This window comes from Capra hircus, chromosome 14 (genome assembly GCF_001704415.2).
Source record: "Capra hircus breed San Clemente chromosome 14, ASM170441v1, whole genome shotgun sequence".
In the NCBI taxonomy this organism is placed as follows: domain Eukaryota; kingdom Metazoa; phylum Chordata; class Mammalia; order Artiodactyla; family Bovidae; genus Capra; species Capra hircus.
Genome location: NC_030821.1, coordinates 90,131,510 through 90,158,000, shown reverse-complemented (window position 1 = coordinate 90,158,000; position 26,491 = coordinate 90,131,510). Strand labels below are relative to the sequence as shown.

The 26,491-nt window shown below is 40.0% G+C and overlaps 1 protein-coding gene across 1 annotated transcript in view; it reads left to right on the top strand.

Annotated features, from left to right (window-relative positions):
• The window catches only part of LMBRD1 (LMBR1 domain containing 1), a 143,759-nt gene extending 133,160 nt beyond the window's left edge, over window positions 1-10,599 (top strand). The window contains exons 15-16 of the mRNA XM_018058813.1: window positions 9,911-10,002; window positions 10,134-10,599. Coding sequence (XP_017914302.1) covers window positions 9,911-10,002; window positions 10,134-10,250 — 209 coding nt within the window. The 3' untranslated portion in view covers window positions 10,251-10,599. The remainder of the gene's footprint in view (window positions 1-9,910; window positions 10,003-10,133) is intronic.

The window sequence follows — 26,491 nt, the reverse complement described above, 5'->3', positions numbered from 1 at the left end:
CCAGTGTGATTTGCCAATGCCACTTCTCTAGTAGGAACCTTAACCATTCCCCTATACCACCTATACCACTGTTCCACCAGGGATTGAAGGGTTCTGCTTTCTAACCCATCCTGCGTGTTTCCAGTCTTTTTTCTGAACTTGGTCATCTTTTCCATAGTTGCTTTGCAACTGATTGTTCTGGAAATGTCACAGCCAGATTCTGCCCAACTCCTCCCATCTTCGTCAGTCACATTCCTGGTGATCTTACAAGGTTTCTTTCCAACCTGACCCTCTTTTTTGAATCTCCAAACATGTGGACAGTTTTGTTTTTTTTTCCACTTGAATTCCGTAGCAGTTTTACTTCTTATGGTGTGACCTTTACTCTGTATTAATCTATAGTCATTTATGTATCTTATGTCTATCCTACTCTTTTGTAGGAATGTCAGCTCCTTGAATTAAGAAAACATATTAATATATATATATGAAGTATATTTTTCTGTCTTGTTTAACCAGCGTTTGTAGAATTGAATCACTTTTAAAAATTTGTTCCTTTTTTACCTTGTTAAAAAATGTTCCTGAAGTAACGTAAGATTAACATCACCTAATACCTTGTCTCTTCCTGCCCACTTTATCTTTTTTTTTTTTTTTTACTTTACAATACTGTGTTGGTTTGCCATACATCAACATGAATCCACCATGGGTGTACACATGTTCCCAATCCTGAACCCCCTCCTACCTCCCTCCCCATACCATCTCTCTGGGTCATCCCAGTGCACCAGCCCCAAGCATCCTGTATCCTGCGTTGAACCTAGACTGGCGATTCGTTTCTTGTATGATATTATACATGTTTCAGTGCCATTCTCCCAAATCATCCCACCCTCGCCGTTTCCCACAGAGTCCAAAAGACTGTTCTATACATCTGTGTCTCTTTTGCTGTCTCGCATACAAGGTTATCATTACCATCTTTCTAAATTCCATATATATGTGTTAGTATACTGTATTGGTGTTTTCCTTTCTGGCTTACTTCATTCTGTATAATCGGCTCCAGTTTCATCCACCTGATTGGAACTGATTCAAATGTATTCTTTTTCAGTTCAGTTCAGTTGCTCAGTCGTGTCCAACTCTTTGCGACGCCATGAATTGCAGCATGCCAGGCCTCCCTGTCCATCACCAACTCCCAGAGTTCACTCAGACTTGCGTCCATTGAGTCAGTGATGCCATCCAGCCATCTCATCCTTGGTCGTCCCCTTTTCTTCCTGCCCCCAATCCCTCCCAGCGTCAAAGTCTTTTCCAATGAGTCACCTCTTCACATGAGGTGGCCAGGGTACTGGAGTTTCAGCTTTAGTATCATTCCTTCCAAAGAAATCCCAGGGCGGATCTCCTTCAGAATGGACTGGTTGGATCTCCTTGCAGTCCAAGGGACTCTCAGGAGTCTTCTCCAACACCACAGTTCAAAAGCATCAATTCTTCAGCGCTAAGCCTTCTTCACAGTCCAACTCTCACATCCATACATGACCACAGGAAAAACCATAGCCTTGACTAGACGGACCTTAGTCGGCAAAGTAATGTCTCTGCTTTTGAATATACTATCTAGGTTGGTCATAACTTTTCTTCCAAGGAGTAAGCATTTTTTAATTTCATGGCTGCAGTCACCATCTGCAGTGATTTTGGAGCCCAAAAACATAAAGTCTGACACTGTTTCCACTGTTTCTCCATCTATTTCCCATGGAGTGATGGGACCGGATGCCATGATCTTCATTTTCTGAATGTTGAGCTTTAAGCCAACTTTTTCGCTGTCCTCAAGAGGCTTTTTAGTTCCTCTTCACTTTCTGCCATAAGGGTGGTGTCATCTGCATATCTGAGCTTATTAATATTTCTCCCGGCAATCTTGATTCCAGCTTGTGTTTCTTCATTGTGTATATGTACCACAGCTTTCTTGTCCATTCATCTGCTGATGGACATCTAGGTTGCTTCCATGTCCTGGTTATTATAAACAGTACTGCAATGAACATTGGGGTACACGTATTTCTTTCAATTCTGGTTTCCTCAGTGTGTATGCCCAGCAGTGGGATTGCTGGGTCATAAGGCAGTTCTGTTTCCAGTTTTTTCAGGAATCTCCACACTGTTCTCCATAGTGGCTGTACTAGTTTGCATTCCCACCTACAGTGTAGGAGGGTTCCCTTTTCTCCACACCCTCTCTAGCATGTATTGCTTGTAGACTTTTGGATCGTAGCCATTCTGACTGGTGTGAAATGGTACCTCATTGTGGTTTTGATTTGCATTTCTCTGATAATGAGTGATGTTGAGCATCTTTTCATGTGTTTCTTAGCCATCTGTATGTCTTCTTTGGAGAAATGTCTAAGTTCTTTGGCCCATTTTTTGATTGGGTCGTTTATTTTTCTGAAATTGAGCTGCAGGAGTTGCTTGTATATTTTTGAGATTAGTTGTTTGTCAGTTGCCTCATTTGCTATTATTTTCTCCCATTCCGAAGGCTGTCTTTTCACCTTGCGTGTAGTTTCCTTTGTTGTGCAGAAGCTTTTAATTTTAATTAGATCCCATTTGTTTATTTTTGCTTTTATTTCCAGTATTCTGGGAAATGGGTCACTTTATCTATTGAATGAAATCCATTGTATTAACTTCCTGCTCAGTACCTGCTGACCCCTTTTCTTATTTGGATCAATTGCTTTCTAATTGTGCTGTTTAGCTCTAATGTTACAATTTCTGCTTATTGAACTTAGGATGCATTAGAAACCATATCTTCTATCTGGATTTCCTTCCCAAAGCTAGTTTTCCAAGAGTTTAAAAAGAGAAAGAAAAGAAATGCTTTGTACAAAATATATATCTGAAAAGTCCTTGGATATCAGCATCCTCACAATTGATATGCTGGGCAGTTTGTGCTATGTAAAAAATCATTTTCTTTTAGAACTTTAAAAGTATTGTACCATCTATGTTTCATTTCTGATGGGTGAGAAATCCAGTGCATCTATTTCTTCTTTTGAAGTTAACTTGATAATTTCTCTTTTCTCCATTTTCCCTTTGGGGAGCTCTTGTTCATTAGTTCCTGGATGTCTTCAATTGATCATCTGTCTCTTCTCATATCTCATATTTTCTGCCTACCGTTTTGCTCTAGATTCTTAGGTATGTACTCAGTTTTATCTTCAAACTATACCCTGAATTTTTTATTTCATATAACACATTTGTACTTTCCTTGGGGTACTTTATGTTTCTGATTTTTTCCCAAGCATCTTTGTTTTATGATGTAATATCCTTGTCAGTATATGAAGATACTGAACGTTTTTCTTAATGATTGCATTTAAGTAGAATTACAGTGCTGTTCATCTTGAAACAGTTCTGTTTATCTCGTTCTTTCCCTCATGCTGACAGCCTCCTGTAGATATCTGATGATTTATCCATATTTACATTAATTTGTGTTTAATATCAGGAACTAGGAAGCCTCATCACGGGATATCTGTGATTGGGGTTTCTTGATCCTTAAGCTGTATTTTTAAATAAGTGAGCAGGAAACCAGCTGTTTTACTGGAGACCTTCTCAGTGTGGCTTTCCATCTTCCAGAGTATTGCTGAGGTCTCCTGTCACCGACCAGCCTTCCTCCCTTTCTGTTTGCTGTTAACAGTTGCTCCTGGCTTTATTCATGTTATGTAACTGTAAGGAGGTCCTGGGAAACAGGACAGGAAGCAAATGACTGTTCTTGTAAACCTCTTGTGTTCAACAAATTAAAATAGTTCTTCATGGTTAAGTGCTGTAAGCTTATAATATTTTGCTTGACTAATAATAACTTGGTGTCAATAGCCTCATTCAATTTAATTCTACCCATCAAAGGGGCAAAGCAGTATTGAAGTTAGAGTGATGAGACAGAATTATTATTTAAGAATCCTGTCACACCCTGATCTCCAGCATCTATATTTGACTCCAGATAAGTAAAGAGAGAGTAAACTAAAGTATTAGCGAGATGGCAATTTATTAATTTACCATAGGAAGTATTACATTAAAGAAGCTAGAGGCTCACGGTTAGTGAATTCTCACCAGAGAGAAGGAATCTGTATGGAAAGCTAATTTTACAGTCACATAGTTTCTGGGTAGGCCTGGAGTCAGGAGAGGGTCTCACTGATGTTGGCTGGGAACATCCAGCTGAGAAGGCCAGATGTAGTGTGCCCACTGTCAGGTGGGGTTGCCATGTGTGTTTGCACACTCAGTCATGTACAACTCTTGGCGACACTGTGGACTCTGGCCCGCCAGGCTCCTTTGTCCAGGGAATTTCCCAGGCAAGAGTACTGGAGTGGGTTGCCATTTCCTTCTCCAGGGGCTCTTCCTGACCCAGGGATTGAACCCGTGTCTCTCGTGTCTTCTGCGTTGGCAGACGAGTCCTTTACCACTGAGCCACTGGGGAAGCCATGTAGACCAGAAAATTAAGTATTGATCAAAGCATGTTTCTTTTGGATTTTGCTTGAGATACAGAAAGTCTGTTTATTGTCGCAGTTCTTTTTCTAGGTGACATTTTGATTGTGTTGATGAAAGTTCAGCAGGGACAGTACAGTGAAGTTAACTAGGCATAAGGTTTCTCAGTTTTCTGGAGTCCACGCTAAAGCGCCCCAGGTGTTTTGTGAAACTTCTCAGCTACTTTCTACAAATCCTTGCTTAAGGATTCTAACTCATAAAACATCAACCTTTTTAAAAAATCATATTTAGAATTCTCTCTAAATTTAAATCTCGGAAGGTCAGTCCATCAAGAGCAGATATTATATCAATGACACTTAGAAAGAAACTGACTTATACGTTAAATGACTCCATCCAGAATCTCACAGTAAATATAAACAGCAGACTCAAGAACCAAATCTCAATTTTCTGTCTGTAATATTTTCTACTATACCTCTTAAATTGCTGTTATTTTATGAAAAAGTTAAGGTACTAGAAAGCAGTTGCTGTATATTTTACTATCTTGGACAATTAAGAGTAATAGAAAATCTCATTAATTTAGAGTTCACTAATACAGTTTGCAATTATTCCTACATTTGTATGCTAATGCTTACCTTTGGAACTATCTTTTATAAGCTGTGTATGGCCGACTATATTTTATATGGTCAGGAAAAATGAAATTAGGTACATTCTTTCTTAAAGGAGCAGTACATATTTTAGCACTTTTGAAGTATATTAAACTTACTTAAATGTAATCAAAGCTCAACACAAATTATACTGGTTCTTAACACAGTCACTATGAGACTTTATTTTTCAGTGTAAAGCATGTGGCCAAGTACTAGCTTTGTTAGCCTGGTACAGTTTATATATTCATAAAATATAATCTATTCCCTTTAGAACTTCTATGACTTTTGATGTTCACCAACTCTTTCTTTCCCTTTTACCCAGTTCCTGCAGTGAGATTTAACAAAACATGATTTAACTATATGCCATTTGTTGAATTTCAAGATAAACCTACAATTTTGGTTTTTATGCAAATATTTAAATTTTTAAAATTTTCTTCTGCCCTCCCTTTTCTTACTGGATATATGTTGCTGGTTTCTCATTTCTTTCTCTCTGTGTATATTTCATATGCTATAAATCCATTTGACAGTGATGATTAACTAGGGCTTTACCTCCTCAGATTCCCAGGTCTAGCCTTCCTTCTATCCCAACAGCATGTTTTCCCCTTTCTCAGAACCATTTGATAAATGATTCCTAATCATATCACAGTAAAGCCCAAGGTGCTTAGCCTGTTTACATTTAAGATTTCTGTATCTATTATAAATATCCAATAGTAGCAAGACCTAAAGTTAGCATAATCACACGCAACCATGAGAAAGGAAGCGTTGTTCTAAGGAATCCAGTCTTCTCCCAGTTCTTTTGCCACTAGTCAAAGAAATTGCTTTAAAATTCTCTGGCACATAAATTTCCCCAGATACCCTCCCTCTACAACATCATGTATCATAAGGATTCATTTTATAAATAAAGCACAAGTATAGACTGACTTCTAACTTGATTTCAGTGAAGGTGTAACATGATGATGGCTTAATATTGGCTTAAGTCAGCACTAAATGTTGTTTTTCAAAACATATTTAAAGTAGAAGGTGCTGTTTATTCCAGTTAATAGCCAAGGTTATCTTAGTGGCAGTCAGCGTACACTAACAGTGACATAACCAGCAGTCTAAAAGGAAATAAGTATATAAAACTTACCGGGCACATTTGTAAAAGCGGTTGTTATATGACAGACAGAGGCTTAATTGTACTTTCTGTTGGTTACTCATCTAGTTTGATAAGTGAGAATAGATGGGGGAAGGTGGAAGAAGCAGGAGTCAAGTCTTGATTTTTTTTTTTTTTTCAGATAACTTCCGTGCCCTTTCTTGGCTCTTTTAATTTTGGTCTTTTTCATATGGCCACTTTATCTGGAAGAAAAAAAAAAAGCTTTTTTCTGAACCCCTATTTTTAGTTTTTAATTGTTAACATGCACTCTTTGGTTTAGCTGGAAGTTTATGTGTCCCTTTGAGGAATTACAGCCAGAGTCTCTCGAACACCTGTGATTTTAGAGTGCCGTTCCTAAATTGAGCAATTCACGTTTACTTTGAAGGTTAAACCAAGTTCAAAATACTTATTTTAGTGTTTCAGAAAACAGTAGAAAGACCTCTCTAGATCTCCTAGATACCTGTGATGCAGATGATCAGCTAGGAGAGGGCAGATGGGGAAGAGGAGAGAAGCCCCTCCATGTATTACTCAGTGTGGAGTCGTAGCTTGAACATAAAATATTTGCATGAGGATTATTAACCAGAATTCTTCTGTGGACATCTGCCCCTTTATGTGCATATAAATATACTGATAAATACATATAAAGATAAGTATAAAAGCTATTACACACTTTTCAACAACAAAGCAGAATACAATGATCATACTTTTTTTTTTCCTCTCTTATTTTAGAAAGGTTAAGTTTAGAGCATTAGCAGTGTTGAGAGGGTTGAATAACTTTTTAAAAAACAGGATTGTGCTTGAACAGCAGAGCTTACGTAGTACTTAACCCATGAAAGATACTGTTTTTAAATTAATTGTGAACAGGCATTTGTTTTTTAAACAGCCTGCTCCTCTCTTCATTACAAGTTGGTTGTTTTTATTTAAAGGTATGTTACTGTTTAGCAAGTATCCTTTTACTGAATTATACACATTTAAATTAAACCTAAGACAGCATATTAAAAAGCAGAGACATTACTTTGTCATAAAGTTCCATCTAGTCAAAGCTATGATTTTTCCAGTAGTCATGTATGGATGTGAGAGTTGGACCATAAAGAAAGCTGGGCACTGAAGAATTGATGCTTTTGAACTGTGGTGTTGGAGAAGACTCCTGAGAGTCCCTTGGACATCGAGGAGATCAGCCAGTCCATCCTAAAGGAGATCAGTCCTGGCTGTTCATTGGTAGGACTGATTTTGAAACTGAAACTCCAATACTTTGGCCACATGATGCAAAGAGCTGACTCATTTGAAAAGAGTCTGAGGGATTGGGGGCAGGGGGAGAAGGGCATGGCAGAGGATGAGATGGCTGGATGGCATCACTGACTCGATGGACATGAGTTTGAGTGAACTCCGGGAGTTGGTGATGAATAGGGAGGCCTCACGTGCTGCGATTAATGAGGTCGCAAAGAGTTGGACACGACTGAACGACTGAACTGAACTGATGCTGGGAAAGATTGAAGGCAGGAGGGGACGACAGAGGATGAGATGGTTGGATAGCATCACCGACTCAATGAGCGTGGGTTTGGGTGGACTCTGGGAGTTGACGATGGACAGGGAGGCCTGCAAAGAGTCGGACACGAGTGAGCAACTGAATTGAACTGAAATTAAAACCAAATCCATTTGTATCTGTTTTGACTGTAGAGACAGAAAAATAATGAACATGTCCAGAGTAGTCGTGATGCTAATAGCTAAGCAAGTATTTTCCTTAGTGCTAAGGAGCGCTAGTCACCTTCTAAAATCTTAAGATGAGTTTTTATTGGCACCATTCGAACAGCTCTTGAAAACTATATTCTTTATCATGGGCTTGGTTATATCTTAAAAAAGAAAAAAGAAAATTAATATGAACTGCCACTCTGCAGACTTCATCTGGTCTTTAGGATGAGCCTGTAAGGAAAGGTGGTGACACGCACGGAGTGTCAATGGTCAGAGTCACGTGGCAGAGAAGTGGCCAAATGAGAGCTGACACCAAATCTGTGAAACCAGGGTCTGCACCTCTTTTCCCATGCTGGACATTTCAGTTATGCTTTCATTTTCCACATGGATTCACATATCTTGTTTTAACATCCTTGGAATCGTCTCAGATTTTAGTCAAAAGAAATTAGAAAATGCATTAGTTATCAGTATGATTTTTAAGTAAAATACCTCCCTTTTGAACAATTTAGTTTATTTCATCAGTCATAATAAATATGAGTGCCAGGTACTCTGAGGGGTACTCTGGAATACTCAGGCCAATCTGTCACTCAGGAAAAGTGACAAATTTCGTAAGTTACCTTCCTGTGAAGCACGTTCTGTCGTCACTGAGGGGGCAGAGCGACTGACCAGTGGCTTTCCTGCCCAGGAGTCTCTGCTGCTACCTGAGGTGCAGGGCCTGGTGTGAAGGCGTCACCTTGGGGGCCAGAACTGCGGAACTGAGGGGAGAGAAACATTGGTTCCACACTGCTGTTCGAGTCCTTCTTGGTTTTTCCTTAGGAAGCTTCGACTATTCCTTCTAGACTTCTCTGTTGAGAAAGAGAATGAGGGATGTGCAGGGGCCCCCTTGGGGTTCAGTGGTTGGCATTAGACTGGCTGTCCTGTCCGTGAAGAAAAGGCATGTCCCTGCCACACTGCGTGTTTTCCTGCAGGAAGCAGAGGCTCTCAGTCCAGCTGGGCCTTGAGCCATTCAGAAGGGCACACTGAGCTTCACGGGAAGGGAGGAGGAGACTGGGATAAAGTAGGACCAAATGCTGCTTTTCAGAAGTCTATGCCACAGACTGTTTTAATAGACAAGTATTTCCTTAGATGTTATGTGTTAGATACCTATAGGACTTTGTAAGCAATGGAAACAGTTAATTTAGATGATATGGAGTCTCACAAAGATCAAATAACCAGTCTGCTGCTTTCTCCTTAAGAGTTACGTTGTGTGTTTTTTTTTTGTTTTTTTGAAGGAAAAAAATAAATGATTGTTTTTAGATTCAAGTTATAATAAATACTATCTAAAGTTCAGGGAGTAAGCAAGTCAGCCATCTTTTCAATAGCGTTCGTAAGCTCAAAAAGATCTCCTTTTAAAGGTGTCATCACTTTACTGTTTTAATTATTCAGTTAAAGCTTATCTATCTATCGTGGCTGTGCTGGGCCTTCATTGCAGTGCGTGGGCTTGCCTGGTGGGGCCTGGGCTCTGGAGCGCATGGGCTTCGGTCGTGTGGCTTGCAGGTTTAGTTGCCCTATGGTGTGTGGGATCTTAATTCCCAGACCTGAGACCAAACCCGTGTCTCCTGCATTGTCAGGCAAATTGTTAACCACTGGACCCCACGGAAGTTCCCCCCAAAATCTCTTAATTGGATTCTTAGAAAAGTGCAGCCTAATAACTAACCACATCTGCTTGCTTTCTTCATTTCTTTTTTTCATTCTTCATCAGGAAAACCGTTTTGTTTTAGGACATGTCTGACATTCCAGGTTAAAATGCTTTTTCTAGTTTAGATACATTGAACTAGCCAATACAACTGTTTTATACCTAACAGCAGGAATTATATTGGTGGCGCTCGCTTTTAAAAATGTCATGTTATATTACGGTGATTGAAAGAGTGAGCTTTGGAGATAGATCTAGATTTCCATCCTGTCTCTAAAGCTGATTTAGTTTTGGTTAATACAGCCTTTTAGGTAAAGTATTAATAGTCTGTTTCAAGAGAGAAACGACTTCACCTTGGTCCTTTATTTGCTTTTATAGATCAGTGTACTGTCACCCGGACCTACCTCTTCCTTCACAAGTTCTGGTTCTTCAGTGCCGCCTACTACTTTGGAAACTGGGCCTTTCTTGGGGTAAGTACAGGCATCCCAGAGATGCCGTGACCGTTAGTGGCCCATTTGTGGTTGGATTTGGATTTTAAAGTCAGTGCTTTCTGGGAGATTTCAAGTTTGAGAAATAACATACAGCTTATTTACCTCTGCAGGTGTTCGTCGTTGGGTTCATCGTGTCCTGCTGTAAAGGGAAGAAGTCAGTCATTGAAAGGGTAGATGAGGATGACTCAGACCTGAGTGATGAAGAGCCCTCTGTCTACTCCGTTTGAGGGCCTCTGTCCTGCAGCATTTACAGAGCGGACTGCATCTCATGTGCATTTCAAAGTGTCAAACTAACATTAGGATGAACTGACTAGCTTTCATCAAAAATGGGAGCATGGCTATTGAAAAACTATATTTTTTATGTTTTCTGAAGTAACATTATTGTATCATAGATTAACATTTAAAATTGCTATAATAATAACTATGTAAACATAAAACTACCAGCTGTGTGAGGGAATGTTTGTGGAGATTTTTTTTCCTCTAGTGTATAATAGTGTTCAATTGATTAAAAGCCCTCCAGAATTAATATTCCCTTCATCATTTTTTAAAAACATAATAAATCACTTGTACCTGTGCCTTTTGGTCTCTAGAGTACTGTGGAATTTTCAAGTGTCTATATCTGATTGTCAAAAAATAATATTCACAGTATAGCTGAATACTAAATATTACTCCGTTATGCAACTTGTCTTCTAGTTTCTAGATTAAATTACTAGTGCCACTGAAATAGATTTCATGAGCAAATTTGAGGCTGCTTGGTGTCTCAGATATATTATATTGTTCGTATAGTAATCCATTAGATATATTGTCACCTCTCAATATTTAAGGCACATACATTGTTGTAAATAAGTAACCTCAAAATTTGTATTCCAGCATAAATGAGAGTACTTTCAAGAATAAGTAATCCTGAAAAAATGAGTGAACTGATCAGTTTAAAACATATGACATAATATTTTGGCATTAAAGATAGTTTTTAATTCTAAAGATTGAGAATTTGCAAAAGATACAGGGAGAGCTGTATAGAACTGATAGGGCATATTGAACACATTCTAGATAGTGAGAATTCATCACAAGTTATATTCTAGTTTACTGACATAGGCAAATTAGAACTCATAAAAGGCACATAGTATGTATGATTCTTGAAATAAAATACCATTCAGTTCAGTTCAGTCGCTCAGTCATGTCCGACTCTTTGCAGCCCCATGAATTGCAGCACGCCAGGCCTCCCTGTGCATCACCATCTCCCGGAGTTCACTCAAACTCAGGTCCATCGAGTCAGTGATGCCGTCCAGCCATCTCATCCTCAGTCGTCCCCTTCTCCTCCTGCCCCCAATCTCTCCCAGCATCAGAGTCTTTTCCAGTGAGTCAACTCTTCGCATGAGGTGGCTAAAGTACTGGAGTTTCAGCTTTAGCATCATTCCCTCCAAAGAACACCCAGGGCTGATCTTTAGAATGGACTGGTTGGATCTCCTTGCAGTCCAAGGGACTCTCAAGAGTCTTCTCCAACACCACAGATCAAAAGCATTAATTCTTCGGTGCTCAGCCTTCTTCACAGTCCAACTCTCGCATCTATACATGACCACTGGAAAAACCATAGCCTTGACTAGATGGACCTTTGTTGGCAAAATAATGTCTCTGCTTTTGAATATGCTATCTAGGTTGGTCATAACTTTTCTTCCAAGGAGTAAGCGTCTTTTAATTTCATGGCTGCAGTCACCATCTGCAGTGATTTTGGAGCCCAGAAAAATAAAGTCTGACACTGTTTCCACTGTTTCCCCATCTATTTCCCATGAAGTGATGGGACCAGATGCCATGATCTTCATTTTCTGAATGTTGAGCCTTAAGCCAACTTTTTCACTCTCCTCTTTCACTTTCATCAAGAGGCTTTTTAGTTCCTCTTCACTTTCTGCCATAAGGGTGGTGTCATCTGCATATCTGAGGTTATTGATATTTCTCCCAGCAATCTTGATTCCAGCTTGTGTTTCTTCCGGCCCAGCATTTCTCATGATGTACTCTGCATATAAGTTAAATAAGCAGGGTGACAATATACCATTAAGTTTCTGAAAAAGACGTAGGAATTAGCAACCATCCCCTACTCAGTTCTTCTCTCCCTTAATTTTTGTGCCACCTTGCTCTGATTCTTTTGTCTTTCTGGATAGACCTTTACACCCTTCCTTTGGTGACCCTTACTATTCTTCACCAAGATTCTATTTCCTTCTGTCGTTATTTCACATTTTCTTTCTGGACGGTCTCATATACCCTTGGTTTCCATCTATAGCCGTTGTTGCATTGGAGCAGTTGGTTGCTGAAACTAAGATTTCAAGGGACAGATGGGAGAAGGCTGTTGTTGGCTGCACAGAGACAGCTTAAAGAGGATGAAGTGTTGTGCCTGCAACCAGGGGTGTATGTGGAGGAAGCTCGGGTTTGCTGTAGAAGTGAGCACAGATGTGACATGGAGCTCAGCAGGAGGGGTGAGGCCAGGGGCAGCCTCACTGTGGGCTCACAGCGGTTGTGATCTGCCCCTGAATCCTCATTGTCTACATCTGACCTAGTGCCACCTCTGTAGGCTCTGCCAGTGCACGAACACTCGCAGGTTGCCCACATGCCAAGGTGGAGCTGAAGTCAGAGCTGACCCCCAGGGGTCATGTGGCTTAGGAAGTAGGGGTGAATCTGAGCCCCCCTCACACACAGCTGGGCAATCCGTCACCAGTTTTGTAAACTCAGCACCTACAGGACATCCAAGTGGACTGCAGGTGCCCCCGCAGCTGGGACAGGTCTGGCCCTGGAAACTTGGGCACGTGCTAATGAAAGCAGGCTGGGGTCTGGTCTGCCTCCATGATTCCCTTGGTGGGCCCACATATACGACTGCTGAGGTCCTGGTACCTGACTTCAGTGGTTCTGCACTGGTGGCCTTGTGAACAAAGCACCTGAGGGACACAGATAGTTGCTGGCATTCCATCACTATTGAAACAGGGCTGATGGCAGTGCCCCAAACAGTGTCCTTTGTGAGCCTGCCATAATGGGTTTCAGGTGACACCACAGAGTGTACTCCCTAGTGGACATTCCAGCAAAGAAATGCTCAGGGCTCCTGCCTCAGTGGGAGAGCCCCGAACCCACTTCTTCACCCCACAGCTCAGAAGTGGTCTGGCGTGTTCTACTTCAACAACTAGAGAGCAGACACCACTCCACAACAGGGCGCTGACAGCCACAGAGCACAGGGGAGGCCCTGCCTGCTCACCGTGTAGTGCAGGCTCATCACCACCACACTAGTCATACCCTCTGTCAAGGGGGAAACAGCCAGCACACTGAGGAAAGACATGGCAGGCATCCACACATAGTCAGCCCTCAAACCCCAAATACTAAAACCATGTCGTCTCCACAGGGATGCTCCCACATTAATCAGCCATTCAAGAACACAGTAGATAAACTGTTCCTTCTGAACTCCTGAGTGAAGTGAAGTTGATCAGTTGTGTCCAACTCTTTGCGGCCCCATGGACCATAAGATCCTGCAAGCCAGAAAAGACAGGGAGAGAGGGAGGGTGCAGAGGCTGTCTGATCAGCTGGGCATCAAGCAATTCAGGACATGCTGAACTTCAGGGGAAGGAAGGAGAGGAAGAAAGGTTATTAATAGAAATGCAATTTTTTATGCCAGCGTGGATGGGAGGGGAACTTGGGGGAGAATGGATACGTGTATGGCTGAGTCCCTTCACTGTTCACCTGAAATTATTATGACATTAATCAGCTATACCTTGATACAAAATAAAAAGCTTTAAAAATGCTCATTACTGTAAACAGGAGCCAGAAACTAAAGAGGAGCTGAGAAAAATTATAAAACTCATTTGCTGAGACAAATTCTGAGCAAAAGACAGTGAATGAAAGTGATAGTCACTCAGTAGTGTCCAACTCTTTGCAACCCCATGGAGTGTACAGTTCATGGAATTCTCCAGGCCAGAATACTGAAATGGGTTGCTGTTCCCTTCTCCAGGGGATCTTCCCAACCTGGGAACTGAACCAGGGTCTCCTGCATGGCAGGCAGATTCTTTACCAGCTGAACTAACAGGGAAGCCCTTAGAAGTAGATTGAATAATGCAGAAGAACAAATGTGATCTGGAATCTAGAATAATGGAAATCACTCAATTAGAACAGCAGAAAGACAAGTGGGAAAAAAATGAAAGCAATATAGGAGACCTATCTGATAACAAAGTGAACCTTATACACATAATAGTAATCCTAGAAGAAAGAGAAAAGGGTTTGGTTGAAAGTGTATTTGAAGAAATTACGGCTGAAATTTTCATAGACCTGAAGAAGGAAACATCCACGTACCAGCCACACAAAGGGTCCCAAACAGGATGAACCCAAACACTAAGACAATCAAAATAGCAAAAGTTGGAGGATTCTAAAGGCAGCAAATGAAAAGCAAAAAGTTAATTACAAAGGAACCCTCATAAAGCTATGAGCTGATTTCTCTACAGAAATTTTGCAGGCCAAAAAGGAGTGGCATGATATATTCAGAGACCTAAAAGGGGAAAATATGCAATCTAGGATACTCTACCTAGCAAGATTGTCATTTAGAAGAAGAAACAAAGAATTTCTCAGACAAGCAAAAAGTAAGCGAATACAGCAATTCTAAACCAACCTTAAATTTTTTTTGAAAGGCCTTCTCTAAATAAAAAAGAAGAATCTATAGGAAAGAGAAAATCACAGTTGCAAAGTAAATCACTTAAGCCAGTAAACAGATTTTTTTAAACAAATTATTTTTTGTTAAAATGATGATAACCACAATAAACTGCAAAAGAATAACCACAAAGATGTAAGAGGATATTTAAATCAAAACATGTCGGGGAGGAGAGTAAGAAAATGTTGATTTTTTTTTTTAAGGAATATGTTTGAGCCTATATAACTAACAGTCTAAAGCAAGTAACTATAGAAATGGGGTTAACACACTTGAAGAACAGGGTAACTACAAAATCAAGCAATACATTCACAAAAATCAAAAAGAAGAAAACAAGCATAATACAAAAGAAAATTATCAAATCACAATAGAAACAACAAAAAACAAGAAGAAATACAAATCAAAAGGCAAACAATGTTAAAATGGCAAAAAAGAGGTCATGTATCAAGAATTACCTTAATGTCAATGGCCTAAATGTTACAATCAAAAGTCAGAGAGTGGCAGATTGGATATAAAAAGAGCTTACAATGTGCTGCCTACATGTGACCCACTTTAGGGCAAAGGACCCAAACAGATGGAAAGTATCAGAATAGAAAAACATATTTCATGCCAATGGAAATAACAAGGAAGCAGGGTTGCAATACTCAGATAAAATAGACTTTAAAACAGGCCATAAAGATTAAAAAAGGATACTATATAATGATAAAAGGATCAATAGAAGAAGAGGATATTATACTTGCTAATATATGTGCACCCATATAGGATTACTCATTGAGTTAGACAAGGCTGTGGTCCATGTGATTAGATTGGTTAGTTATCTGTGATTTTGGTTTCAGTCTGTCTACCCTCTGATGCCCTCTCTCAGCGCCTACTGTCTAACTGGGGTTTCTCTGACCTTGGACATGGGGTACCTCCTCCCAGCTGCTCACCACTCCAATACCGCTTAGCCGTCACTACAAACAAAGCTAGTGGAGGTAATGGAATTCCAGTTGAGCTATTTCAAATCCTAAAAGATGATGCTGTGAAAGTGCTGCACTCAATATGCCAGCAAATTTGGAAAACTCAGCAAAAAGGTCAGTTTTCATTCCAATCCCAAAGAAAGGCAATGCCAAAGAATGTTCAACTACCCCACAATTGCACTCATCTCACATGCTAGTAAAGCAATGCTCAAAATTCTCCAAGCCAGGCTTCAGCAATATGTGAACCGTGAACTTTAAGATGTTCAAGCTGATTTTAGAAAAGGCAGAGGAACCAGAGGTCATCGAAAAAGCAGGAGAGTTCCAGAAAAACATCTATTTCTGTTTATTGTCTATGCCAAAGCCTTTGACTGTGTGGATCACAGTAAATTGGAAAATTCTGAAAGAGATGGGAAAACCAGACCACATGATCTGCCTCTTGAGAAATCTGTATGCAGGTCAGGAAGCAACAGTTAGAACTGGACATGGGACAACAGACTGGTTCCAAATAGGAAAAGGAGTACGTCAAGGCTGTATATTGTCACCCTGCTTATATAACTTATATGCAGAGTACATCATGAGAAATGCTGAGCTGAAGGAAGCACAAGCTGGAATCAAGATTGCCGGGAGAAATATCAGTAACCCAGGTGTGCAGATGACACCACCCTTACGGCAGAAAGTGAAAAAGAACTAGAGAGCCTCTTGATGAAAGTGAAAGAGGAGAGTGAAAAAGTTGTCTTAAAGTTCAACATTCAGAAAACAAAGATCATGTTATCCAGTCCCATCACTTCATGGCAAATAGATGGGGGAACAGTGGAAACAGTGTCAGACTTTATTGGGGAGGGGGGGCTCCAAAATCACTGCATATGGTGATTGCAGCCATGAAATTAAAAGACACTTACTCCTTGGAAGAAAAGTTATAACCAACCTAGATAGCATATTAAAAAGCAGAGACATTACTTTGACAACAAAGGTCTGTCTAGTCAAGGATATGGTTTTTCCAGTAATCATGTATGGATGTGAGATTTGGACCATAAAGAAAGCTGAGTGCCGAAGAATTGATGCTTTTGAACTGTGGTATTGGAGAAGACTCTTGAGTCCCTTTGACCGCAAGGAGATCCAACCAGTCCATCCTAAAGGAGATCAGTCCTGGGTGTTCATTGGAAGGACTGATGATGAAGCTGAAACTCCAATACTTTGCCACCTGATGCAAAGAGCTGACTCATTAGAAAAGACCCTGATGCTGGGAAAGGTTGAAGGCAGGAGGAGAAGGGGACGACAGAGGATGAGATAGTTGGATGGCACCACCAACTCAATGGACATGAGTTTGAGTAAACTCCGGGAATTGGTAATGGACAGAGAGGCCTGGTGTGCTGCCGCTCATGGGATCACAAAGAGTTGGACAGGACTGAGTGACTGAAGTGAACTGACTGATAGGAGGACTCAAATACATGAATGCTAAGAGACATAAAGGGAGAAATTGACATGAATACAGCAGTAATAGGAGACTTTAACGTTCCGCTCACATCAACGGACGGATCTTCTATACAGAAAATCAGTAAAGAAACATAGATCCTAAATGATCTAATAAAAATCTAGGCTTGATAATTTCACACATTACATCCCCCAGAAACAGTACACACATTCTTTTCAAGTGTACATGGAACATTCTCTAATTGACCGCATCAGTTCAATTCAGTTGCTCAGTCGTTTCCAACTCTTTGCGACCCCATGGACTGCAGTACACCAGGCTTCCCTGTCCTTCACTGTCTCGGAGTTTGCTCAGACTCACATCCATTGTATTGATGATGCCATCCAACCATTTCATCCTCTGTCACCTCCTTTTCCTCCTTCTTCAATCTTTCCCAGCATCAGGGTCTTTTTCAATGAGTTGGCTCTTCACATCAGGTGGCCAAAGTATTAACAGCTTCAGTTTCAGCATCAGTCCTTCCAATAAATATTCAGGATTGATTTCCTTTAGGATTAACTGGTTTCATCTCCTTGCTGTCCAAGGGACGCTCAAGAGTCTCCAACACCTCAGTTCAAAGGCATCAATTCTTCAGTGCTCAGCCTTGTTTATGGTCCAACTCTCATGTTCGTACATGAATACAGGAAAAACCTTAGCTTTGACTAGACACACATTTGTCAGGGAAGTGATGTCTCTGCTTTTTAATGCACACTTTTGGTTTGTCATAGTCTGTCTTCCAAGGAGCAAGTATCTTTTAATTTCATGACTGCAGTCACTGTCAGCAGTGATTTTCAGATCCTAAAAAAATAAAATCTGTCTCATGTCTCAGACAGTGAAGAATCTGCCTACAGTTCAGGAGACCTGGGTTTTATCCCTGGGTTGGGAAGATTCCCCTGGAACCAGGAATAGCTACCCATTCCAGCATTCTTGCTTGGAGAATTCCATGGACAAAGGAGCCTCACAGGCTGCTGTTATGGGGTCACAAAAGAGTTGGAACAACTAACACTTTTTCTGTTTTTTCCCCTTTTATTTCCCATGAAGTGATGTGAGTGAATGCCATGATCTTAGTTTTTTAAATGTTGAGTTTTAAGCCAGGTTTTTCACTCTTTTCTTTCACTCTCATCAAGAGGTTCTTTTGTTCATCTTCACTTTCTGCCATTAGGATGGTATCATCTGCATATCTGAGGTTGTTGATATTTCTCCTGGCAATCTTGAATGCCACTTGTGATTCATCCAGCCCAGCATTTCACATGATTCAGGAGACCTGGGTTTGATCCCTGGGTCAGGTAGATCCCCTGGAGAAGGCAACCCACTCCAGTATTCTTACCAGGAGAATTCCATGGACAGAGGAGCCTAGCAGGCTACAGTCCATGGGGTTGCAAAGAGTTGGACATGATTGAGTGACTAACACTTTGACTTTCAGTCATTTTGCATATAAGTTAAATAAACAGTGACAATATATATATAGCCTTATTCCTTTTCCAATTTTGAACCAGTCAGTTTTTCCATGTAAGGTTCTAACTGTTGCTTCCTTGCTTACCACATACAGATTTCTCAAGAAAAAGGTAAGGTATCTGGTATTTCCTTCTCCTTAAGAATTTTCCACAGTTTGTTGTGATCCACACAGTCAAAGGCTTTAGTGTAGTCAATGAAGCAGAAGTATTCCTAGAATTCCTTTGGTTTCTCTGTGATCCAATGAATATTATTTGATCTTTTCTAAATCCAGCTTGTATATCTGGAAGTTCTTGGTTCATGTACTATGGAAGCCTATCTTGACAGATTTTGAGCATAGCCTTACTAGCATGCAAAATGAGCACAATTGTACAGTGGTTTGAACATTTTTTGACATTGCCCTTATTTGGAATTGGAACGAAAACTGACCTTTTCTAGTCCTGTGACCACTGTTGAGTTTTCCAAATTTGCTGACAGACTGAGTGCAGCACATTAATAGCATCATCTTTTAGAATTTTAAATAGCTCAGATAAATACTAGAGCACATCAATGAACCTGCTAAAGATATTGGATAGAAAATTAATGTACAGAAATCTGTGGCATCTGTATAAACTGCCAATGAAATGTCAGAGAAAATAAGGAAAAAAATCCCATTTACCATTGCATGAAAAAGAAGAAAATTAATAGGAATAAACCTACCTAATGAGGCAAAAGACCAGTTTCTGAAAACTATAAGGTGCTGATGAAACTAACTGAAGATGACACAAGCAGATGGAATGATATACTGTGTTCTTGAACTGCAAGAATCAATAGTTAAAAATGACTATCATACCTAAGACAATCTATAGATATAATGCAATCCCCATCAACTTACTAAATGGCATTTTTCACAGAAATAGAACAAAAAAACTTATCATTTGTATGGAAGTGCAAAAGAACCCAAGTCACCAAAACAATCTTGAAAAAGAGGAACAGAGCTGGATAAATGAAGCTTGCTGGCTTCAAACTACAGTATAAAGCTGCAGTCATCAAAATCCTGTGTGGTATTAGCACCCAACAGACACATAGATAATGGAACAGGATAGAAACCCCAGAAACAAACAACACATGTATGGTCAATTAATCTATGACAAAGAGGGAAAGAATATATACTGGAGAAAAGACTGTCTCTTCAATAAGTTGTGCTGGGAAAACCTGCCAGCTACATGTAAAAACATGAAATTACAGTGTTCTCTAACACTGTATACAGAAATAAATACAACATGGATTAAAGACATTACATTTGTAAGACAATACTGTAGAACACTGTTTGACATAAATCACAACAATATTTTTGTTGGATGTGTCTTCTAGAATAATGAAAATAAAAGCAAAAATAAAGAAACAGGGCCTTAACTTAAAAGCTTTTTGCACAGCAAAGGAAACCATAAACAAAATGAAAAGAGAACCCATACAATGGGAGATGTTTGCAGATGATCCTACCAAAAGGGATTAATTTTCAAAATATAAAAATAGCTCATATAACTTAATATCAAAAAGCAAACAAGCCAATTTAAAAATGGGCAGAAGTTCTAAATAGACTCTTCTCCAAAGAAAGAGTATTAATGGCCAACAGGCACATAAAAAGATGCTCAATATCACTTATTACTAGAGAAGTGCAAATCAAAACTACAATGAAGTATCACCTCACCCTAGCCAGAATGGCCATCATTAAAAAATATAGAAATAATAAATGCTAGAGAGGATGTGAAGAAAAAGGAACTCTACCATACTGTTGGTGGGAATGTGAACTAGTGCACCACTATGGAGAACAGTATGGAAGTTACTTAGGAAACTAAAAATACAGTTACCATATGATCCAGCACTCCCACACTTGGGCATATTCTGGTGAAAAGTCTAATTTGAAAAGATACGTGCACCTCACTGTTCATAGCAGCACTATTTGCAATAGCCAGGACATGGAAGCTACCTAAGTGTCCATCGACAGATGAGTGAATAAAGAAGATGTGGTACCTATATTCAATAGAACATTAATCAGCCACAGAAAAAGAAGGAAACCACACCATTCCAGCAATATGGATGAATTTAGAGATTATCATACTAAGTAAGGTAACTCAGAGAAAGACAAATATCATATGATATCACTTCTATGTGGAATCTAAAGCAATGATACAAATAAATTTATTTACAAAATGGAAATAAGCCAACAGATATAGAAAACAAACAGGGTCATCAAAGGAGAAAGAGGTAGGGAGGGATAAATTAGAAGTTTGGGTTTAACAGACACACAGTAGTATGTGTAAAATGGATAAACAACAAAGACCTACTGTATCGCACAGGGAACTACTCAATATCTTATAATAACCTATAATGGGAAAGAGTCTGAAAAAATGTATATATGTTTAATTACTTTGCAGTACACCTGAAACTAACACAACTTTTTAAATCAACTATACATCAATTTAAAAAAATCATTTTGCTAAAGGTAGTTTTAGTAAACCAAAAAAAGTTGGCTATGCCAAAGCCTTTGACTGTGTGGATCGCAATAAACTGTGGAAAATTCTGAAAGAGATGGGAATACCAGACCACCTGACCTGCCTCTTGAGAAATCTGTATGCGGGTCAGGAAGCAACAGTTAGAACTGGACATGGAACAACAGACTGGTTCCAAATAGGAAAAGGAGTACGTCAAGGCTGTATATTGTCACCCTGCTTATTTAACTTATATGTACAGTACATCATGAGAAACGCTGGACTGGAGGAAACACAAGCTGGAATCAAGATTGCTGGGAGAAATATCAATAACCTCAGATATGCAGATGATACCACCCTTATGGCAGAAAGTGAAGAGGAACTAAAAAGCCTCTTGATGAAAGTGAAAGAGGAGAGTGAAAAAGTTGGCTTAAAGCTCAACATTCAGAAAACGAGGATCATGGCATCCGGTCCCATCACTTCATGGGAAATAGATGGGGAAACAGTGGAAACAGTGTCAGACTTTATTTTTTTGGGCTCCAAAATCACTGGATGGTGACTGCAGCCATGAAATTAAAAGATGCTGACTCCTTGGATGAAAAGTTATGACCAACCTAGACAGCATATTAAAAAGCAGAGACATTGCTTTGCCAGCAAAGGTCCATCTAGTCAAGGCTATGGTTTTTCCAGTAGTCATGTATGGATGTGAGAGTTGGACTGTGAAGAAGGCTGAGCACTGAAGAATTGATGCTTTTGAACTGTGCTGTTAGAGAAGACTCTTGAGAGTTCCCTTGGACTGCAAGGACCTCCAACCAGTCCATTCTGAAGGAGATCTACCCTGGGATTTCTTTGGAAGGAATGATGCTAAAGCTGAAACTCCAGTACTTTGGCCACCTCATGCGAAGAGTTGACTCATTGGAAAAGACTCTGATGCTGGGAGGGATTGGGGGCAGGAGGAGAAGGGGACGACAGAGGATGAGATGGCTGGATGGCATCACTGACTCAATGGACGTGAGTCTGAATGAACACCGGGAGTTAGTGATGGACAGGGAGGCCTGGCGTGCTGTGATTCATGGGGTCACAAAGAGTCGGACACGACTGAGCGACTGAACTGAACTGAGCTGAACTAATGATATAATAATAAAACTACAGAAGGGGCACTGGTAACTTATGTGAAAGATAATTTTCTTCAAATGCTTATAGCATGCTGTTTCATATTTTTTTCATGATTAAACATAACTTTGAATTTAAAGGTGATTTGAACTTGTAAAAGAATTCAGACAACTCACAGGTTATAACTGACCTAGAGAAATAATAATAAATAGAATACACAGTGATTTCTGAACTTATTTGATCAAGTATTTGTTTGTCCTGGATCTTCTCATATGGAGCCCAGTGGGAGAAATAATGGACAGAATTATGTCCAAGCTACGTTCTGCTTCCAATATTTGTGTCCTATGTCTCTCTCTTGGTCAAAGAGAATTATAAATGTGACACCAGGACTGAAAATTGTGAGCACAGTTGCCCTCTGGTATCTGCAGAGATTGCTTCCCAGACACCTCCAGTGGATACCAAAGTTGGTGGATTCTCAAGTCCCACATGTAAAATGGCAGAGTGTTTGCATATAACCTACTGCATATCCACCCATATCCTTTAAGTCATCTTTGGATTACTTATAATACCTAACGCAATGTAAATGCTATGTAAAAAGTTGCTAGCATACAGAAAATTCAAGTTTTGTTTTTTGGAACTTTCTGTAATGTTTTCTTTCTGAACATTTTTGACCCCTGGTTGGTTGAATCTGTGGGTGTAAGACCCTGTGATGTGAAAGGCTAGCTCCACTAGTGATTTTTCTCTCTGTTTCACAGTTTCCTCATTTGTAAAATTGGGATAAGAATATTATTCTCTTCATGGAATTATTGCAGGCACACAATTAGCAAAAATGCTTAGTATAATGCCCGTTAGGTGATAAATTCTCAATATGTATTAGCTTTTACTGTTATTTCTAAGATGCTTTCCTGTTTTTAATAATGCTCTTTGATAATCAGGACTCAATTTTATATTCAAGAAATATTCCTGTACCTCTAGTTTAAGTACCTAGTAGATTCAAAAACATTTAATTGTGTTATGAGTGGGAGAAACCCTAGAGGGGAAATATCCTAGAGACTTAAACTTTTGTCATGTGAATGATCGCTATTAATGCCTGTTTCTTTCTGTTTAGAAATCTTATTTTCTCAAATTGTATTTCAAAACGCCAAACAGTGAAATGCAAGAATAAAGCATCCTGGTTCCTTCAGAAATAGGAGCAGTGAGTCCCTCTCAGGGCACTGATTACCAAGCCCAGCACTGTGTGCTTCCTTCCCCGCCCGGCTCCCTCGCTGGGTCTCCATGAAAAGACCACAGTACAGTCTTTGTCTTCTAGATTTTTGTGTTTCTGTTTGCCTAAGTGTACAGAGTGGAGAATTTCTCTTCAGTTTCTCTTGGGAACATTGTGAATTCAAAAAATTACACTTGTAAAGCTCTTTTCTCTTTCAGAGTGAATGAACATTGTACACATCCCTGTGGAGTTCAAAAACAAAGTGAAATTAAATGAAACATCCGTCACTTGAACGGCTAGGACTAGCAGTTTATTACCGAAGCTTTTGTTTCTTCATACTCACGTCTCGGACAGACTTGCTTCCATCAGCAGTGTGAGAAAAGTAAAAAGAGAAGACTGAGCTGGGTCAAAGTCTGCCCTGAGAGGCTTAGTATCCGGGTGAATTTAGGCAAGTTATTTTACTTATGTAAGTCTATTTCTTTATCTGTAAAACGGGCTTGCACTGCCTATGCGGTTATGAAACCACTCTGAACATATTAGGCACTCAGCCAGTTAGCACCAAAGACCAATCTATAAGCCTTAGGAAGGCACAGGGTTTCAAACCAAAATGGATGTGAGTGCTTCGGGTGGGGTGTTTATTCTCCCAGTGGCCATACTACTAACCCAACAGCATCACACATTTGCAAAAACAGGCTTCAAGAAGCCTTCCGAGTTTGGCTGTGGATTCTGTCCCAGAGTTCAGATGGACCAGCTTCCCAAAGGAGCAAACCAACAGCACAGGTTTCTCCCGCCATCCGTTTTACAACCACTCTTGTGGGCTGACTGAGCAGAAGTGGAGAAAAGACGTATAAGGCATGGACCTCTAGGGCAGCCTGCTCTAGCGTGCACCTCTATGGCGTGTTAATAATTCTGAATTAAAGTTACCTGAGAAACGGCCAATGCAAAGCAGACACTGACTCTCCCATTTGTCTCCATGAAAGCAGGAAATAAATCTCGCCTGTGAAAGGGAACGTACCTGTATCTGGAGGCAGAGGGACCCTCACCCCTAGATGGGGATTCTGGGCTGAGAAGCCTGTGCAAAGCAACCAAATCACGCTGCTTCAGTTTTGTTCCCCAAACCCACACTCTGTCAGTTCTTCACCAATTAAGCCCACGAAGCCTGAGTTTCTTTGTCCTATCAATTCATCATAAATTTATTGTTTCTTTTTCTAAAGAGCATAAAAAGCTACCTGCTTTTGGTCAGTCTCTGAGCATCATTTTATGATCTCCTGTGCACACAATATTAAATTGATTTTTCTTCACCTAATCTGTCTTGTGTCAATTTTATTCTTATTCTAGCCACAAAACTCAAGAGAGGTAGAGGGGAAATTCCCCACTCCTGATGCTCCTATCCAAGGAACTTTTCCATTCAATGGCTTTGTAACAGCTGGGATTAAAATTGCATAATATGTTATGATCAAATATGTGTGGCAAGATTTAAATGCACACAAATACCAGAATATAAAGAATTAATTTTCTGTTTTAGCTTTAATTCTTCTCAGCCTTAATTCTAATCTCTTTCTCCTAAAGTTTCAAAAATGAAAGCTTTAATTCTTCATCTGTGCTACTTCAGGCACCAGTTTTCAGCATCAGAACGCAGTTTCCCACTATCAAAGGCGAACGACCCCCAGGACCACTTCTGGACCTGGCAGGGGTGTGTTGTCTCAGTGTCGCCTGTTTAGTGATGGAAGTAATTTCCTCACAGAATTGTGTGCTTTGCTCTTTCAAAACTGTCTTTCTCTTCCCTTTAGTTTGACAGAAAAAGAAGAAATTTCATCTATGGAGGCTCCGCATTTCCCAGCATGACTCCACTTTTCTACTCAGTAAAAGCAATTTCTCACTTTTTCCAAGTTACAGTCAATCCTCTCCTCTTGAATTTTTTTTTATAACTGCTGCAGCTTTTTTCCCTGATCCAAGTTGTTCATATGTAGAACAACCAGACTTTCTCTACAACTGTATTAAAACAATTTTGAAACACACATTTCAACAATTTAACCCATTTCGGACATAGATGTGAATGTGTCTACTACCATACATTTTAAAATGAAGTAAACAAAAGCCAAACAAAAACCAGGTTTTGCTCTCACTACATAAAATTCACAGGAACTTCAAGGTTACAGTCTTGTCCTGGCTGTCCTTTTGAAATAGATATGCATATCATATACTTATAAGATTAGGCACTTTTAGAATCATTAAAGAAAAGAAAAATGTTAGAGTCCATAGAAATTTCCAGAAGACCCTATAAAAGAAAGAGCTGGGGTCAAGGGCTTGCCCTGGATGTAGCCTCAGAACATCTCCCTAACACGAGGGTTTTCCAGTCTGCGTGGCCATTTACACAACCACCCCAACATTCCTAAGGTGACCCCTGGCTTTTGCAGACATTCTGTGAAAGGTAGTTGCTACTACTTCATACACTGATGTTCCTGCCAACAGAACTCCGTCTATCCAACCATCTTAGTAGCCAGGAAATGGCTACTTGATTTCATCTATCCATGTCCCTCCATCTCTCTGGATAAAAATCATCACTGTTGGGAATGTCCAAGCATTATGGCACAGCAGATGTCTTCTGTGAAAAGAAATGTTTGCAACTGTCTTAAGAGTTATGTTTTTGAGAGTATAAGGCCCTCACTTAGGCAGTGTCTTGTTCAACCTGCAATTAACATGTACCGAGGAAGTAATCTAGCTGTGGCTATTTAAGCATTTCAAGATACATCTCTCTTCACATTTACAGCAGCATTCTTTGACATTATTTGCCTAAGTGCAGACATTACTATAAGGAGTCATGGTGACTTAACGCGCTTTCAATCAGAAGCATATTGTGAATGTTTACCGTGTGCCAGCTTCCAGGAGATGCTGAGATTACAAAGGCAAATACAGCCTTCAACACAGAATCCTTTCACACCTTGAGGAAGTCTCATGTTATAAGCAGGCTGGCTCCAGAACTTTCAGGAAAGCAGATTGCACGATTCTGACTGACAGAGCGTGTGAGGCCAATAATATCACGGCCCTCATCGCCCAGGCTCCTGCCCGCCTCGGGTTGGTGGCTGTGTACATCGTCTCCAACATTCTTCAGCATCTGCTCCGTAAATAATTTAT